Consider the following 20,584-nt stretch of genomic DNA (forward strand, 5'->3'; position numbering starts at 1 on the left):
GCTAGGCATTATGCAAAGCACTTAAAGTACATTATTCTCACTGAATCATCTTAACTATCCAATGAAGTAGGTACTAATGGTCTCAATTCACAGGTGACCAAATTGAAATTCAGGAAGGTTCTGTAAATTACTCAAAGCCACATAGCCAGTTGGAGCTAAAATGACACTTTAAGTTTGGGAAGATGGAAAAATTTTGGAAATGGAAGGTGGAGATGGTTGCACACCAATGGGAGTTACTTAATGCTACTAAACTGTAGATGTAAAAATTTTATGTTTAAAAAAAAAGAGATCGATGTTTTCCTTTCCACAAACACTACCATGATCCCCACAAACACTCCATCCCAACTTTCTATAACTTCAGTGTAACTGATTATCAGCTGACATGTACATCATGGTACACAGTTCTAAGTATGGGGCCAAGCATACACAGGTGTCTCCTCTTCCACGGAGCAAGGAGAGGAGCCGAGTATACTCACTTAACAGACAGCCATGAACTTTTGGGCAGGAATGCAAATTCAAAATGAACCCTGAGCAGCGTTCAAGACAATCCTATGGCAGTCTTCAGAATAATCATCCAAGTTCACAAAGCCACCAATGCAGTGACTCATTAACAATATTCTAGGAAATCATTGGGGATCTGGGTTTGACTATCTCTAGTCAATCTTTGCTATCTCTACTAAATGAGGCTCTAGATACCTGGCTCCAAATTCTCCTAACGTGAGTGAAAAATAAAGAAGTTATGTCAGTGCAATATTTGAGGTACTGTATTACACACTCAGTATGTTTAAGTTACAGGGCAGTAGGTGCTCCATACACACAGGTTCTTCATTGGAAGGTCTTTTCCACCAGGCACTTTGAAAACTTAGTTGCTGGGCTCTTTTTCAAGAACTACAAATTGACTGCACTTGCTGCCTCTTTTGACTCTGTACTAGAGGCAACTTAGCTTTGGATCAAGCTCCTTTCCTTAGGGAGCCCTGTGCATAAAGTATGGTAGTAGTGTACAACAGTTCTGACTTGAGTGCAGGTGGATACAGGTGAAATAAAGGGTAGTGCACAGGTTCTGGGAAGCTGAGCCAGAAACAGGTACCTTCGTGGTTCCTGGTGTCCCAAGTGAATTCCCAGAGACGAGAGACAACCAATCTATTTTTCAAAGGAGAAGAGCTCAGTAACATCATCTGAGAGTCCTGCCACCTTACACAGACCCCCTCACCCCACAACGAACCTCGTTTGCCCAAGTGCTCCTAGCATTTACGTACCCCCACATTATAAAGCCTTTCCCAGATTTTTTTATCTTCTTTTGAATTCAAGGGGAGAGAAAGAAGGCTGCAGCAAATTGTGTTGCCATGTAGGAGAGTAGAATGAATAATGAATATGGGACTTTACCCAGGACTAAAACCTGTCCCCCACATTGAGGTAAACCAGGTGCATGGAGGAACAAGCCAACCACAGAAATTCACAATTAAGTGGTACCTCAGATGCCTGCCTCAGAGAAGCAGAGGGGAGGTTTAATTACAAACCCAAGTGAATGACATTTAAATAAGATTAAAAACAGGAAGGAGACAGAGAACCTCCAGCAGAGCACAAATAAATGTCTCAGAAGAATCAGGCCAGAGAGAGCTGCCTGTTTGAACAGCTTTTACATGCTATGAAGAGAAAGAGATGCAAAGCAAAGACAAGACTCTGCCAGGCCCTATTTTGTGGCCTGGCACAGGGCTGGGATGAGATGCCACAGATCCCAAATCAAAACCCGCTCATTAGAGAAAATGGATAAGTAACTTCATAGTGACTGAGAGGAGAGAAATATTAACATCTCACTTGCTTAGGAGAAAGGTAGAGGAACTCAAAGGACAGACTAGAAATAGCACTAGTGTAACAAGCCAATGCTTCCAAAACCCCAGAGGCATATAAACTCTAGCCAATTCTAGCATCTCTGGATAAAATCGCCAATTACTCAGAGATATTGCCAGTAATCAGTAGGCTCACTGTCAATCAGCAAAGTGGCACAGGAAGGACTAAGACGCCAGCACCTATCAGTAGAATAATTTAAAATACACTAGGTAACTTCTCAGAATATAGGCATCTGTCTGGCTCCAAACCCAAGCACCTCACTAAAACAGGCCAATGAATCAAACAAGAGAATGAAACGGCTTTGTTGCCAGCTATGAACCTTTCCAGGTGAAGACTGCACAAAAGAATCCATCCAGTGGGAGGATTCTGGGAAGACAGAAAAGTAGGAAGCACTAGGACTTTCTCTCCCCACTTAGACCATAATTGCTCTGGCAGAATCTGTCTGATGCACTGTTCTGGAACTCTGGACTGTGACGAAGATTTGCAGCTTCCAAAAAAGTTGGATAGTATATTTTGGTTAATTTCAGTCAATTTCAGTTCTTGGCACAGTACAGCTACCCATCCCCTACCCTCAGCCATGTGGCAAACCTGTGTACTTGTTCCTGGAGCAGCTTGCACACAGCTTGTGGAAGCTAGGTTGGGCAAAAACGACCCTGTCTTCCTAATACTGGAGGGATCTGTGCTCAGATGCTAACTGCTGCTTCTGATCCTAGGGGTGCAAAGAGGTGGACAGCCACTGTTTCGCAACTCCTCCATTGTTGCAAGCACTTCCCCATCCAGATAAGTGACTTAAGGAGACTTAAAGGGCCAGTACTCCTTTTCCCCCACCTACAACCTTCATTTTTCACTTTCTCCCTTTAGAAAACTAGACATTAAAGACTAGGACATTCAAAAACAACTACACATACAAGGAAGTCAGAAAGTGACAGTGCATGCCCAAGAAAAGGCTCAGAAGAGACCCAAGAAGACATTAAGTTTACAGCTGCAGTTGATGCTCAGCACAGCCTACAACAATAAAAAAAACCAAAAACAGCCCTGGCTGATGTGGCTCAGTAGATTGAGTGCCGGTCTGCAAACCAGAGGTCACCGGTTCAATTTCCCATTGAGGCACACGCCTGGGTGGCAGGCCAGGTTCCCCAGTGTGGGGCGTGCGAGAGGCAACCAAACATTGATGTTTCTTTCCCTCTCTTTCTCCCTCCCTTCCCCTCTCTAAACACAAATAAATAAAACCTGTAAACAAAAACAGAAACCGTAACAAGCCCTGACTGGTGTGGCTCAGTTGGCTCAGCATCTTTCCACAAAGTGAAAAGTTGCCAGTTCCATTTCCAGTCAGGGTACATACGAGAGGCAACAGACTGATGTTTCCCTCACATACGTGTTTCTCCCCCTCTCTTTCTCACATTTTTCCCTTCTCTAAAAATAGATAAAAAATATTTTTTTAAATTAAAAACAAAAACGAAAACAATAACAAAACCAGCAAACTCTGAGAAAGGGGGAGGATCTGATTTCTTGAAACTTGAGGACATTATGTTAAGTGAAATAAGCCTCACAAGAAAGACAAATACCGTATGGTTCCACTTACACTGCATACTTAGAAAGCAGACTCTGGTGGTTGCCAGGGGCCAAGGAAAGGAGGGACTGGAGAGTTACTGTTTAACAGATACAAAGTCTAGGTTTTACAAGATGAAAAGAGTTATGGGAAAAGACGGTGGTGATGTCTGCACAACAATGCGAATATATTTAATGTCATTTAATTGTATACTTAACAAACTGTTAAAATAGTAAATTTTATGTCCTGTGTATTTTACCACAAGAAAATAGAAAGGTCAGTACATCCGTAGGCTGAACTGTCTAAGGGCTTCACACACCTCCAGATGAACTGGAAGAAAAAGAAAACCCTTTCTTTAAGTGGAAGTTATGTTTTATCTAACCATTTTCCTTGTTGAAGTGCATCTGCTAAAAGGGACAGGTCTCAACGACCTCCAGCTCCCCATTTACTCGGAATGCTGCAATCCTCACAGTTACTACCCACCCTGTTCTTCTTCGTGAAAATGAGCTTTTATGTGAAAGTTCCCACACAGAACTTAGACTCTGGGGATTGCAGGATCCCATACACCTCATTCCTGTGTAGCTGCCTCTAAATAAGCATGCTCAGAGGCCACTGCCTTCTTCTAGGGCCCTATACCACCTGCTTATTTTTTCCAACATTACCCAACTAAGAGATAGCCAAAATCACTCTTTAAAAAATCTAATAGTCAATGAGACCATGTATCTGATATAGATCCAAAAACTACTTTCTGCCAGAATGAATGAAAACCAGTAACAGACCTGTCCTGCTCACATATATCCAGAGAATGAAGATACCAAGGAAACTCAATGGTAGGCTCCTTTGGAACCAGGACAGGCACAGCAATGAAAGCACAGCCACTCCTCCTGTCTCTCTAAGTTGATGAGATACTAACAGGCCTCTGGATAGGAAATGACTTCATGTGCAGAGAAAAGAACAGAGACTACTCACTCTTAGGGGTTTTTAGGTGGGAATATTTTTCTCCCTCTAACAGGCTAAACCTGTTAGAAATTCTTATCTTTTACTTCTGCCAAGTTTCTGAGATGAGAAAAAGATTCAAAATAGTGTAAATTCTGGAGTTAGCCAAATGTGGTGAATTGAAGGGAAAAAAAATTAGTTTCCCAGCATTCTTTTCCAGTCCTGGGCTTTCTATACTGCTGTACAGTATCTTTCATTACAAAATTATGGAAACAGAGAAATACATTCTAATGCCCTATATTAGAACACTATGACTTTCAGAAGAACTGATTACCCACAGAAGATAAAAGTCCCCATCTCTGTTCCTGCCAACTAGAGCAGTCTTAATTAGGTGTGTCAAGCCTACCATACATATTCCCCTAAATCTGAGAAAATTGGGGGGAAAGAGGAAGAACAATTTAAAAAGCAACTTAAAAAACAAACAGGAACAGCAGCTGCCAAAATTCCTCTTCCTATCTACTCTGGTTGTTTACTGCTATGTTCTTTCCCACCTGGACACCCTCTCTAAAACTGAAAGAAGCAATAACATAGTTATATAAGATGTCACTATTGGAGGAAGCTGGGTAAAGGACACGAAAATTCTCTGTACTATTTTCGCAACTTCCTCTGAGTCTATAATTAAATTGATATAAAGTTTAAGAAAGAAACTAAACTAAAAGAAGCAGACACTTCAAAGTTCAAAGGGCAGTTTCCCAAAATCAGGAGGGCTACCAAACAGTCAAAGCTATACCTACTCCTGAGTAGATATGCTGCCAGATAAATCTATGGCTCAGGCCATTCTTCCTCTTGAAAATTTTCAGTCCTGTATGACAATACCTACACTACAACAAGCTTCCAAAGAAAGGCTCTCGATTTCCACTCTCACAGTATACCTGAACCATGAAGTCAGTCATAGGCTTCTGCCAATGATGGGAGAGCTAGCTGGATCCAAAAAGCTGTGGCACTCTCTGGGTTTTCCATTTTCCCAGTAGGTATCTGAAAGGTCAGGCAATGTGCAATTTCTCTCTTTTTCACAAAGCTGTGAATGCTTCAGATGCTCTTTAGCACAGTGGAGCTGAACAGATTGTTTTGGGGCTTTAGGGGCCTTTCTTCCTGCAGGGAGGCGAATGTTGCCTAGTGATCTGCGTCTGAACAAAGGAGTCAGGAGCTCTAAGTTCTAATCATGACTCTGTTTAGTGTCTGGTTCCAGGATCCTTAGCAAGCACTTACACTTCTAGCTTCTGCTCCCTTCCCCAACAAACGGTGACAAAAATAATGACTTTTCATACAGGGATGTAGCAGAGTAAGAGGGTAGAAAGGACTGTAATCCATAAATAAATGTCAAATATAAAATGCCAGTATAAATCTGCCTTTATATTGTCCCACATTTTTAGACTACGGAAAGCTATGTTATTTAAATGCAGGCTGCCTCCCCAATGCCCCTTCTGCCTTAAGTGGAAGTAAAATAAACTGACTCCATGAAGCTCTATTCAAGGCTTTCCCTCTCCAACAACTAACTGTATGCTTCTCCCTAAACATTCTACTCATTCTTTGATTAATGGCTTAGAAACCATTAGTTTCCATTTTTACTTGGTTAAAAGCAACCCATGTAACTATAGGTAAGAAAGAAAGAGACAAAAGAGAGAGAAATTTCCCACCACTCCCTTTCACATCAATAACTCAAATTAAAGGTGATGAAGTCACCCTGTCCAGATAGTGCAGTTGGTTAGAGCAGTGTCCCAATACGCCAAGACTGTGTGCTTGATGGCTGGTCAGGGACATATGAGAATCAACCAGTGAAATGCATCAATAAATCAATGTTTCTCTCTCTCCCCGCCCTTCCTCTTTCTCGCTAATATCAATAAATTTTTTTAAGGTGATGAAGTTATCTCAACAGAAACATGACAACAGACATCCTACTGGGTCCTATTATTATGGTTGGTGATGTTGTTTTGAGGCCCAAACACACCATTGTGCTGCTTTAGGAGAATGCTGATTCATCACTAATGGAAATTCTACATATCTATTTATTTACTCTTTCAAATGTTCTCTGAGCCCTATCACAAGCCAAGTGGTGTACTGGGGATGAAACAACAATGAAAACACAAACCTTGCCCTCTGAGAACTTTTCTGAGAGGATATATATTTAAACATAACATAGTACAGGCATATGCAAACATAGCAAAACAATGTGACAGGCTGAAACAGAAGCTCATGTGCTCTGGAAAGACACAGGAAATAAAGCATAGTGACCAAGAGAGGAGATTGTCAAGCTGAAGTTCCCAGGAGGAATGCAGTATGATCAGTAAATACAGGAAAAAATATTTAACAAGCCCTGGCTGATGTGGGTCGGTGTATTAAGTGCTGGCCTGTGAATCAAAGAGTCCTTGGTTCAATTCCAAGTCAGGGCACATGCCTGGGTTGTGGGCCAGGTTCCCCATGGGGACATGTGAGGGGCAAACACACACTGATGTTTCTCTCCCTCTCTTTCTCCCTCCCTTCTCCTCTCTCTAAAAATAAATAAATAAAATCTTTAAAAACTATTTAACAAAATATTAAATTGTTTCACAGATGTTCTGTGAAAAAAGAATTAATTGGGAGTCCATTGAACCTAAAATTAAGCTAGTTCTTAACATGGAATCATGAAGGGGCTCTTAGAGAGTCCACGAGCTTCCTAAAATTACATAAAATTCCCTCTGAAATGATAATATGAATGTGCAAATAGACATTTTTCTGGACACAAAAATCATACCTTTCATTATATTCTCAAAGGTAAAAAAGCTATTTTACTAGAATCTTATCCTAAAACCCATTTTTCTATATGTATGAGGAGAGTTTTAAGACCTAACCTTTTGCTCTACTCAAAACAGGAGATCTGGGGAGCTTAGAGGTTAGAGAAGAGCCTCTGAACTTTCCCTAACTTAGTGAAAAACAGCAATTGCTGAAAAGAGGGCACCGAGAGAGTCCTTCCCATATTCTAGCTGTAGTCAGCCTAAATATATTTCCCCACACACTCAGATACCATGGTGACAGGCGTCATATAAATAGACGGTGGCAGCAGGGAGTAGGTCAGGGCTTGTATAAAACCAACATATCAAGCAGAATTAAATCCCCAATTAACACAGCTGGACTCTCCTTGTCCATTAGAAAAAGCCTGTGAATTCCATGTAAGAATTTACCGAGGGCCCAGCTAGTATGGCTCTGCTGGCTGGAGCATCATCCCACAGCCAAAGAGTTGTAGGTTCGATTCCCAGTTAGGACACATGCCTGCACTGCAGGTTCGATCCCTGATCCGGGTGAGTGTGATCCCTGGTCCAGGGATGAATGGGAGACAGCCAATCAATGCTTACCTCTTGCACTGATGTTTCTCTCTCTCTAAAGACAATGAAAAGATGTCCTCAAGTGAGGATTAAAAAAAAAAAGAATTTACATAGGGACGTCTGGCTACCTCCACCATAACAAAAAGCTACTATAGTCAACAGCATGGAAATATAAGTAAAAAATCACCACCCAAAGTGCTGTGATTCTAAACACCCACACTCCCAATGACAAAGGCTTCTGGACCCTAGCCAACTGCTTCCTAGACATTTAAGGACTTCTGTTCGTCCGAGCTAACAACACATATGTCTTGCCAGTCTCGTTTATAAATAAAATTCAATTAAAGTTTGTAGTACATGTATGGGCAAGCATCTGCACATGTAAGCATATTTGCCATTATGAGTTTCACACACCTCCCTCAAATCCCTAAGTCTAGAAGGCAAAAAAAGAGTGAAAACATGAGCAGACCATCATATGAGGGGTGGCACCAGCCAACAAGTGGGTGGATCCACCAGAGCCACATTTACTTTCACTGACTGAAATATTACACATTATTATGGGCTGATACGTCACACGAGTATAGTGTTTTGCAGCTTTCCTTAACACCTGCTCTGTATCTCACTGCATACAACCATGTACAAACACATGGAGCCAGGGTTCCAAAAGGGCTCATCCAGTCTATATAGGAAAAGGAGCTAACCTCACCCGGCAGAGAGCTCCAGCATAAACGCCTACGCCTTAGGAGCAAGGAGTCATCCAGGGTCTCACTAATAACACTCATATATACCTCCCATCAACCTATCAAGGGCCTTAGAATGCCAATCAATCAGTTCTGAGATAGCACATAATTACTATAAAAACACAGCTGACATCACAGAAAGTACTCAAAGACATAAAGTCAACTGACCAACACAGAATGGTCTCCTGCCCCATAATTTCCTAGCCAGAATGGGCAAATGATAAGAGTCAGAAAAGAAATATAAAAGGCATTTTTAAATTTCTTTAAAAGATAATTGCCTCTTTAAACAAAAAGACAGTAATGCATTGTGGGGTTTACAATCTATGCAAAAGTAAAATGTATGACAACAATAGCACAAAGGACAGGATACCAGGCGGAGGTAGGAGAGCAATGAGAAGCCCGGGGCCCCAGGGAGACAGCTGGAGTGAATGGCAGAAGGTAATACAGAAAGGCAATGGAATACAGCAAAAGAACAGATGATGAGAATGAGAGAAAAGCCAGAGAAATCCCAGATGCCAGAGAAATCCCAGAAGCCAGAGATGGGAGAACTAGGATGGAAAAGAGAAAACAGAATAAAAGAAAATAAAACCAGAAAAGAATCAAAAGCAAGCAGAAACAACTATTACCACCAACTCTTCAGTACTGCAATGTGTGACTTCATTCCAGCTACATACATGAACCATTTGTACTTGTAAGTCCTACAACTGTACCGGCATCCACAGATTTGCACCATTTTTGTGTTTCTCTCTAATCCTAAATTTTTAGAGCCTAACAATCACATAACTAGCTATACACAGGTAACCACAGCAATTCTTTATATTAAAAAGAATTGTTCTACTCTGGCTGGCGTGGCTTTCAGTTGGTTGGAGTGTCGTTCCATCACTGGAAGGCTACTGGTTTGATCCCAGTCAAGGCACGTGCCTAGGTTGCTGGTTCGATCCCCAGTCAGAGTGCATGCGGAAGGCAACCAATTGATGGTTTTTTTTCTCTCTCTTCCGCCCTCTCCCCCTCCCTTGAATAAGAATAAAATTTTTAAAAACCTTAAAAATTTTGTTCCTACCAAAGAAATTCTAACTTCAGTCATTTCCACCTCTTGATCTCTCTTTAGCTCTTCTGACATTTCCTCTGTCTGAAACTCTCACACAATCTCATTTATAAAATAAGAAAATGCCACTATTGTCACTTAGTGTTATTCTCCTATCCCCCCTTCACCATCTAGGCAGCAACTGCAAAGATCTTGCTAATCCATTAATTAAAGATCTCTACTTCCCATTATGGAGGACTAAATTTAGAAAGCCAAATTGGGTTGGAAGGAAACTACATGTCACAACAAGTGAGAAAAATTCCAAGGAAGGGGGCGGGGTTACTGGCCCTTTTCTTTAAAGGCCTCTGACACCTCCCTCTTCTGAGAACACAGAGACGCTCTCCCACACATGGGGCGACCATTCATCACTATAATTATCTGGAGAAGGCTTTATTGTACCATCAGGCCATGAAAGCCACAGGACCGATCAGCAAGTGAATGCCTCAGGGAACATGTCTCTCCTCTACTCTACCCTAAGCTCCAATTAAATTGCACCAAAGAAAGGGGTGGCAAGCCAGCATTAATTGCACCCTTAGAGAAGAGCCACTTCCCGCCTGCAGGGACAGCAGTGACTTTACTGGGCTACCAAAAGGATACAAAGACAAAAGTAAACACTGTAATTTGCTGTTTTTGTCTCTGGCACAGGGGGAGTGGTACAATTGAAACTGTCTGTAAACAGTAATAATGCCAGATGTAACACAAAGAACAGGATTCCCCCATCTCTCCGCCCCCTCCACACCCCCTCTCCCTATGACATTCCTCCTGGGATTACTCATCTTGAAGAAACACACAGAAGCCTCCCGACAGTCCATATGCTGCTACCAAATGGAATCGAGGAAGAATCCAAGTTTGTACTGACTCCTCTCTCTTACTCATAAGATACATTGGAACTCAAGAAATATTCAATTGTTTCTAACAGCTGACAAAAAAATAGAGGGTGGAGAGGAAATATGAGAGAAAGTATGGAAAAGATATGTGATATGTCCAGGTCTGGAGCAGACAAGGCTAAAATGATAAAAAATATATAAATGAAAACAGAAGCATCCTAAACAAACTAAAAAGTTTTTTTTTTAATTCATGTTATGCCCAAGCCGAAGCAAGCACTCATAAAAGATATAGGAAAAGAGGATGAATTAAACAGGGAAAGTTACCTGACCAGAGTTCCCGCCAGGTGTAATGCAGGCGCACTCTACACTTCTTCTGGTAGCAAAGTAGCTTATGTACTACCTGAATGCAGCGTCTGTAACAGAGAGAAGAAAAAGCTGGGGTAATAAGCCTACAAATATGGTGCAACTTACCCTTTCTTCAGTGAGACAGCTTTGCTAAGGCCACTAAAGATGCTGATTATGAATCCATACACATGCAAAAGAAAGAACTTCTGCCAGAAGCTTTCCAGTGGCTAAATATCTCCTCCAACACACATATCTATACACATACTGCTTGTGCTGATTCCCCTTCTCAGGAGGAAAAGGGGGCTATAACCACACATAGACCAACAGTCAAATAGGCACTACAGACACCATTCCCTTGAGTATCTTTCTTTGGAAGAAGAATGGACCAGAATTAGATTACGCTATTCAGTTACCAACACAGGGCAAAATCACATTAATGGTCCTAAGTCATAAATCTATTTAAATTTGTTTTTAATTTCAATTAAAATTTAAATAAATTTATTTTTAAATAATTTGTAATTGACTTTTTAATTTACACTAAAAGTTTAATAAAAAATTCAGTTCTTCAGTTGCACTAACCACATGCCAAATAGCCTCATATGGCGAGGGGCTACCATACTGGTCAGCACAGATACAGAACTTTTCTATCATCAAAAAAACCTCTACTGGATAGTGCTGTTCTAGATCACAGAAACATTCAACAGTATTCATATCCCAACAACATATGTTTTTGACAGTATTTCTGAATAAGCAGTCAGTAGTCTGAGATGGAAGACATTTTTAAACACTATAAACCTAATAAAAAATGTTTTTTCGTGTCGGATTGGGGGAGGGTTTTGACAGCTTAAAAAGTCATAGATGAAGGTACAAAATACTAATAAAATTTACTTCCTAAAACTGAACATTTCATTTGATGAAAAAAATCGTGATGACTAAAATTAAAGCTAAACAATTTGGGAAATTACTCTTGCAGCAAATAACATGAAAGGATTACTATGTTATATATATATATATTTTATTTATTTATACAAATTGATCAAGAAAACATAATAATACCCCTAATGAGAAAGATGGACAAAGAAAATGGACAATGAATTCACCCACCCCTGCACAAGAGGCAAAATATGATAAGTTACCATTTTCCTGCAATGTTCAAATTCGCTTAAAACAAGACTCTAACTTTGCATATCAAATTAATATAGATTTTAATGATGACAAAGGTACAGCAAAATAGACACTTGTACATTATTAGAGAAAGCATAACTGGTATAGAGCCTTTTTAGGAGGAAGTTTGGCAATCTCTATTGATAGTCTTAATAATACATCCTTTGACCCACTTATACCACTCTAGAGAATTTAGTCATAAACCGGAGTGCAAAAGAAAAAAACCTTTATGCAAAAATATGTTCATGCTCATCATCTTATTGGAAACAACTTTCAAAAGAATGTCCAATGCTGAAAGAACAGAAAGTAAACCACTGCACGTGTTATATACTAAATTACAGCCTTCCAAAACTTGTATGTTGTAAGCTCTAACTCCCAATGTGACTGTATTTGGGTATAAGGCCTTAAAAAAGGTATTTAAAGTTAATGAACAAAGGGGTGCATATATTCTTTCAAATTAGTGTTTTGGGATTCTTAGGATTTATTCCCAGAAGGATACCTGGGTCAAAAGGCAGTTGATTTTTAATTTTTTAAAGATTTTATTTATTTATTTATCTTTAGAGGGGAAGGGAAGGAGAGAGGGAGAGAAATATCAATGTATGGTTGACTCTCATGTGCCCCCTGCTGGGAACTGGCCTGCAACCTAGGCATTTGCCATGACTGGGAATCGAACCGTGATCCTTTGGTTCACAGGCCCACACTCAATCCACTGATCTACACCAGCCAGGAAGATTTTTAATTTTTTTAGGAAACTTCATACTGTTTTCCACAACAGCTGCACCACACTGCATTCCCACCAACAGTGCACTAGGATTCCCTTTTCTCCACATCCCTGACAGCACTTGTTTATTGATTTATTGATGATAGTTATTCTGACAGATACGATGTGATACTTCATGTGGTTTTAATTTGCATCTCTCTGATGATTAGTAACATTGAGCATTTTCTCATATGCTTACTGACCACCTGTATGTCCTCTTTGGAGAAGTGTCTATTCAGGTCCTTTACCCATTTCTTTTTTTTTTACTGATATGACAGACAGAGAGAGAACCACTGATTGATTGTCCCACTTACCCATGCATTCACTGGCTGACTCATTTACGTGCCCTGACCAGGGAGTATGCTGCTCTAACCAACTGAGCTACCTGGGCAGGGCCTCTGTCCATTTACTCATTGGACTGTTTGTCTTCCTGGTATTGAGTTGTATAGGTTATTTATATATTTTGGAAATTATCCCCTTATCAGATGTAACATCGGCAAATATGTTCTCGCATACTGTGGGTTCCCTTTTCATTTTGTTGGTGGCTTCTTTTGCTGTGCAAAAGCTTTTTAGTTTGATGTAGTCCCATTGGTTTGGTTTTTTCTTTGCTTCCCTTGCTCTAAGAGATAGATCAGCATAAATTTTGCTATGAGAGATGTCTGAGATTTTACTGCCTGTATTTTCTTCTAGAATTTTTATGATTTTGAGTCTACATTTAAGTCTTCAATCCATTTTGAGTTTTTCCTTGTATATAGTTTAAGTTGGTGGTCTGGTTTCATTTTTTGCATGTATCTGTCCAATTTTCCCATTACCATTTTGGACAGCATAGATATAGAACTTTTCTATTGTCATAAAAATTCTATTGGACAGTGCTGTTTTATATCACAAAAATATTCAACAGTATTCACATCCCAACAACATAAATGGTAATAGGGGGTTTGGGAAGAGAGGTAGAAGAGGGTATGGAAGGATAAATGGTAATAGAATAAGTGCAATAAAAATAAATACAAAATTTTTTTAAGACTTTATTTATTTATCTTTAGAGGGGAAGGGAAGGAGAGAGGGAGAGAAACATCAATGTATGGTTGCCTTTTGTGCGTCCCCTGCTGGGAACTGGCCTGCAGATAACCAGTCTGCAACCCCGGTATGTGCCCTGACTGGGAATCGAACCGCGATTGTCTGGTTAGCAGGCTCGCGCTCAATCCACTGAGCTACACCAGCCAGGGCTTAAATACAAATTTTTAAAAGAATTATCTCCTCCAAATTTGTATTTATTAAAGAAACTGTCTTTAATCCATTGTATGGTCTTGCTCTCTGTCAAATATTCATTGACCATAAAGGCATGGGTTTATTTCTGGGCTCTCTACTCTGTTCCATTGATCTATATGCCTGTTCTTATGCCGGTACCAGGCTATTTTGATCACAATGGCCTTGTAGTACAGTTTGATATCAGGTATGAGATACCATCAACTTTGTGCTTCCTTCTCAAGATTGCTGAGGCTATTAAGGGTTATTTTTGGTTCCATATAAATTTTTTGAATATCTCTTCTATGCCTGTGAAATATGCCATTGGTATTTTAATAGAAATTGTGTTAAGGAATCTATAGATTCCTTTGGGTAGTATGAACATTTTTAATGATCCTAATTCTTCCAATCCATGAACATGGTATATATTTCCACTTATTTCTATCTTGCTCAATTTCTTTCTTCAATGTCATATAGTTATCTGAGTACAGATCTTTCACCTCCTTGGTTAAATTTATTCCTACATACCTTTTTGTTGTTGTTGCAATAGAAATGGGACTGTTCTCTTAATTTCTCTTTCTGATAGTTCATTATTGGTATACAAAAATGTCACTGATTTCTGAATATTACTTTTGTACCTTGCTACTTTACTGAATTTATTTATCAGACCTTGTAGTTTCTTAGTGTAGGACCACATGCTAGGACAAAGTAAGTCCTAACAAATTCGAGAAGACTGAAATCATACTACGCATCTTCTCAGATCACAATGGTATAAAACTAAAAATCAACTACAATAAAAAAAACTAAAAAACTACCCCAGCCAGTGTGGCTCAGTTGGCTGGGCATCATCCTGTGAATTGAGAGGTCACTGGTTCAATGCACAGTAGGGGATTATATGGAAGGCAACAATAGATGTCTCTCATGCATCACTATTTTTCTCCCTTCCCCTCTCTCTAAAAATCAGAAATAAAATAAAAATTTTTTTCAACTGAAAAACATTCAAACACATGGAGGCTAAACAGATGTTATTAAACACTGAATGAGATCAAGGAAGAAATCAAGAATTACCTAGAAACAAATGAAAATGAACACACAACAACCCAAAATTTATGGGACACAGTGAAAGCAGTCCTGAGACAGAAGTTCATAGCATTACAGTCATACCTCAAGAAGCAAGAGAAATCTTAAGTAAACAATCTAACCCTATACCTAAAAGAACCAGAAAAACAAAAACATGCAAAGCCCAGAGTAAGTAGAAGGAAGGAAGTAATAAAGGTCAGGATTGGGGGGTAGAGGGATTGAGCAAAGAAGAGAAAGAACTCGTGGGCATGTAAAACAGTGTGTTGGTTGTGGGGCTGGGAAAAGGTAGAAGAGGGTATGGGGGCGGTAAATGGCAATGGAAAAAATACAATAAAAATAAATTTTAAAAAATAATTATCTCCCCAAAATTTGTATTTAAAAAATAAATAAGTATCAGAGCAGAAATAAATGACATAGACTAAAAAAAAAAAAAATGAAACCAAAGGATGGTTCTTTAAAAAGATAAACAAGATTGACTAATCTTTAACCAGACTCATCAAGAAAAAAAGAGAGAAGATAAAAATAAATAAAATTAGAAATGAAAGAGAAATAACAACTGACTCCACAGAAATGCCAGAGATTCCAAGAAAATAGCATCTGCCAACAAATTGGAAAACCTGGGCAAAATGGATACATTTCTAGAAATATACAAACTTCCAAAATTGAATCAGGGAGAATCAAAAAACCTGAATAAATCGATTACAACTAGTGAAATTAAAGAAGTAATAAAAAAAACTCCCAGCAAACAAGAGTCCTGGACTAGATGGCTTCACAGGCGAATTTTACCAAACATTCAAAGAAAAATTAACACATATCCTTCTCAAACCACTCCAAACATTTCAAGAGGAGGGAAGACTCTTAAGTTCATTTGACATGACCAGCATTATCTTAATTCCAAATCAGATAAATACACAACAAAAAAAGAAATTTATAGGCCAATATCCCTGATGAATGTAGATGCCAAAATCCTCAACAAAATATTAGCTAAGTAGATCCAGCAATACATTAAAGAAATCATATACCATGATCAAGTGGGATTTATTCCAAGAATGCAAGGTCAGTACAATATTCACAAATCAAAAAACATGATACATCATGTAAAAAAATGAAAGATAAAAATCACATGATCATATCAATAGATGCAGAAAAAGTATTTGATAAAATCCAGCACCCATTAATGGTTTAAAAAAAAACCTCTCAGCAAAGTGGAAATAGAAGGATACTACCTCAATACGGTAATGGCATATATGACAAACCTACAGCAAACATGATAATCAATGAGTAAAAACTAATTGCATTTCCCTTAAGGTCAGGAACCAGACAGGATGTCCGCTTCCACTACTTTTATTCAATATAGAACTAGAATTACTAGCCAGAGCAATCAGATAAGAAGAAATAAAAGGCATTCAAACTGGAAAGAAGGAAGTAAAGCTGTCATTTTTCACAGGTGACATGATATTGTACATAGAAAAGCCTAAAAACTCCAATGAATAAAGTTAATTTTGATGTCAATAGTATTTGTCTTTTTTGGGTCATAGAATTATAAATGAATTCTGTTCTTTCTCTTTTTCTATTTCTTCCAAAATTTCTACAACTATATTTTATCTTTACAGCTAAAAAACCACCATTTAGCCCTGGCTGGTATAGTTCAGTGAATTGAGTGTGGGCCTGTGAACCAAGGGATCGAGGTTTGATTCCCAGTCAGGGCACATGCCTCGGTTGCAGGCCAGTTCCTAGCGGGGACTCATGAGAGGCAACCATACATTGATATTTCTCTCCTTCTCTTCCCCTCTAAAGATAAATAAGTAAAATCCTTTAAAAAAAACACCATTTAAAGCAAATTCATTTATAAAAATTTTAGCATCCTCTAGAAAAGAGCACCAAGGAACTTTTTAGAGAATAGAAATGTGTTTCTGCCTTATCTGGGATCATTTGTTACAAGGATATATGCATGTGTCAAAAGTCTTCAAACTTTTTTCCACTGAAATTGTTTATAATTCCTTGGCATTGGGGGTCTAGAAACACAATGCGCAAATCATGAGAGAATAATATAGAGAGAACTAGTATGTTCATCTGTAAACCAAGAATATAAGTTCTCAAGATTTAACTGGTTTTAAGAAATGACAGGGTAAATGTCCCTCTACTTTTGTCAAAGGAGGAAGTCCATGTAAAAACAAAAACTTTGGCTATGGTGAGGAAATAGAGAAACTGGAGCCCTCATACATTGCTGGTAGAAATGTAAAATGGTACAACCACTTTAGAAAACAGATTAGAAGTTCCTCAAAATGTTGAACATAAAGTACTATATAACCCACCACTTTCACTACTAAGTATATACATGAGAAAAACAAAACAGAGTCAGTCCAGAAAAAAAAAAAGAAAAAAGAAATATACATCCACAGTAAAACTTGCACATGAATGTCCATAGAAGCATTATTCATAATAGCCAAAGGTATAAATAACCCAATATCTAGCGACTGAAGGACAAATAAATAAAGTATGTTATAAAATGGAATATTAATTAGCCATAAAAAGAATGAAGTACTAATATATGGATGTACTAATATAGTGAAGTACCAATATATGAAATACTAATATAATCCAAGCTACAACATGGATGAAGCTTGAAAACATTATGATAAGTAAAGGTCAAAGAGGTCATATGTTACATAATTTCACTTATATAAAATATCCAAAGTAGGCAAATATATACAGAAAGTAGAGGGCAGGGACTGAGGGGGCAGATGGAAACAGAGACCCAGAGCTTGGACTACACCCCGCTGAAGCTCCAGACACATCACGCAAATCAAAAATTAAGAAGAAATGTCAGACCTATCTTTTCATTTATTTATTCAACAAATATTAACTGCGTATCAACTAAATATCCAGCACTTCAGTCTTCCTAGAATTAGGTTGTCAAGTTCCCGTAAAGTGGACCCAGATAACCTGCTAATTTCACGCAAATGAAGGAGAGTCTTCCTCTTGAAACTGTTCTGACGTAAAAGAATGAGACAGGCAAAACAAATACAAGAGACAAAATAAGCAAGGCAAAAAGGTATGGCAAAAAGTGGCTCCTTTCTACCTAATATGTCCAATGGCAATTCAACTGAATGACAGCTTCAAGTAAAGAATACTTCTAGTGACAGGACTGAAACTTTATCAGGGTCTATGGCTTTAACCTGAGACAAAGAGTACCCTGAGATCATACTAACTTCAGTAGATACCATATCAGTCTGTAAGGTATCAATCCGACAGTTCACGGAATCAAGCAAAAATGAGGGTAGCTAATTTCTTGGGCCACTTAGCAGAGATGAAAAGAAGACAAGCCCTGGCCCAGTAGCTCAGTGATTAGAGCATCATCCTGATACACCAAGGTTGCAATGGATCCCCAATCAGAGCAAATACAAGAAGCAACCAAGGAACACATAAATAAGTAAAAAGACAAATCAATGTTTCTCTCTCCCTCTCCTCCTTCTTCTCTCTTTATAAACAAAAGGAGGGAGAGGAAGAAGAAGAACAGAAGAAGAAAAAGAAAAGGAGGTGAAACAGAAAATAAGCAACAATTTAAAAACCACTACAAACCTCTCTGTGGTGTGAGAGCCAAAAACACTAGTTAGAGAAATCAAAGTGCCTGATGACATATCAAAGATACAAAATTTACAAATTAAGCCCTGGTTGGTGTGGCTCAGTGGATTGAGAACCAGCCTCTGAACCAGGGGATTGCTGGTTTGATTCCCAGTCAGGGCATGTGCCTGGGTTGCGGGCAGGTCCCCAGTGCAGGGCACATGAAAGGCAACCACACATTGATGTTTCTTTCCCTCTCTCTCCCTCCCTTCCCCTCTCTCTAAAAACAAATAAAACTTTTTTAAAAAATTTACAAGTTAAAATCCTGAAAGTTTTAAAAAATATTCCCAGTAATGGGCCTGCTATGCTACCCTACTTGCCTATTCTTGTCCCTTATTTGCATCTCTCTCCGTTCTTCCCACATCCTGTAGCTCTAGGTCGGAGCCTTAAAGAGAGAACTTTATAAGAAAACTATCTAACAGACCTTTGTGGAAAGACTTCAGTGTCTTCAAGAGTGATATTAAAAATACTTTGCAAACCATACAGAAATATAAATGAATACATAAATCAATATATACATAAAAATTTTTAACTTTTTTATATTCTAAATAACTAAACTGTATCAAAACTACGTACCACTACTAAGACAGGGAGTCAAAGCAGTTCTGCCTGACATGGAAACAAACACAGGAAGGCTGCCAAATTGAGGAGACAAAGAAATATGGCCCAAATGAAAGAACAGAACAAAACCACAGAAAAAGAACTAAATGAAACTGAGAAAAGCAACATATCAGATGCAGAGAGCAGAACATTGGTTATCAGGATGTTCAAAGAACTCATTTAGTACTACAAAAACATTAAAAAACCCCAGGCTGCCCTGGATGGTGTGGCTCAGTGGACTGAGTGCCAGCCTGCAAAACAAAGGATCACCAGTTCAATTCCCAGTTAGAGTACATGCCTTGGTTTCGGGCCAGGTCCCCAGTAGGGGGCATGTGAGAGGGAACCACACATGGATGTTTCTCTTGCTCTCTTAAAGAAAAAAAAAAGACTCAAGCAGAAATGAAGGCTGCATTAAGTGAAATAAAGAAAAATCCACAGGGAACCAACAGTGCAGGGGATGAAGCCAAGATTCAAATCAACAATTTAGAACATAAGGATGAAATAAGCACTCAACCAGAACAGCAAAAAGAAACAAAGAATTTTTTTTAAGTTAGAATGTTATAAGGAGCCTCTGGGACATCTCGAAACGTGCCAACATCCAAATCATAGGGATGCCAGAAGGAGAAGAGGAAGAGCAAGAAGTTGAAAACTTATTTGAAAAAAAAGAAAGAAAACAACTCTAATTTCATGAAGGAAATAGGCAAACAAGTACAGGAAGCACAGAGAGACCCAAACAAGTTGGACCCAATGAGAACCACAACAAGACACATCATAATTAAAATGCCAAGGGTTAAAGATAAAGACAGAATCTTAAAAGCAGCAAGAGAAAAGGAGACAGTTACCTGTAAAAGAGTTCCCATGAGACTGTCAGATGATTTCTCAAAAGAAACTTTACAGGCTAGAAGGGACTGGCAAGAAGTATTGAAAGTAATGAAAAGCAAGGACCTAGATTACTACATCCAGAAAAGCTATCATTTAGAATGAAAGGGCAGATACAGTGCTTCCCAGAAAAGGTAAAACTAAAGGAGTTCATCATTACCAAGCCATTATTAGATGAAATGTTAAAAGGAACTATACAAGAAAAAGAAGATCAAAACTATGAATACTAAAATGGCAACAAATGCATAACTATCAACAACTGAATCTAAAAAAGAAACTGAGCAAACAAACAGAACAGGAACAGAACCACAGATGTAGAGATCATCTGAAAGGTTATCAGCTGGGAGGGGGAAGGAGGAAAAGGTGCAGGGGGTAAGAAGTACAAATTGGTAGGTACAAAATACACAGGGGGAGGTTAAGAACACTATAGAAAATGGAGAAGCCAAAGAACTTATATGCATGACCCATGGACATAACTAAAGGGTGGGGACTGCTGGAGGAAATGGGGGTACCAGGCGGAGGGGAGAAAAGGGAAGAAACTTGGGAC

The 20,584-nt window shown here is 38.9% G+C and overlaps 1 protein-coding gene across 3 annotated transcripts in view; it reads right to left on the reverse strand.

The window, feature by feature from the left end:
* Window positions 1-20,584, reverse strand: part of ARMH3 (armadillo like helical domain containing 3) — a 181,564-nt gene that overhangs the window by 102,241 nt on the left and 58,739 nt on the right. For all 3 annotated transcript variants that reach the window (XM_037159420.2, XM_037159422.2, XM_037159421.2), the window contains exon 20: window positions 10,665-10,753. In XM_037159420.2, coding sequence (XP_037015315.1) covers window positions 10,665-10,753 — 89 coding nt within the window. The remainder of the gene's footprint in view (window positions 1-10,664; window positions 10,754-20,584) is intronic.

The sequence above is a fragment of the Artibeus jamaicensis genome, unplaced genomic scaffold, assembly GCF_021234435.1.
Source record: "Artibeus jamaicensis isolate MK-2021 breed Jamaican fruit bat unplaced genomic scaffold, CSHL_Jam_final contig_490, whole genome shotgun sequence".
Taxonomy (NCBI): domain Eukaryota; kingdom Metazoa; phylum Chordata; class Mammalia; order Chiroptera; family Phyllostomidae; genus Artibeus; species Artibeus jamaicensis.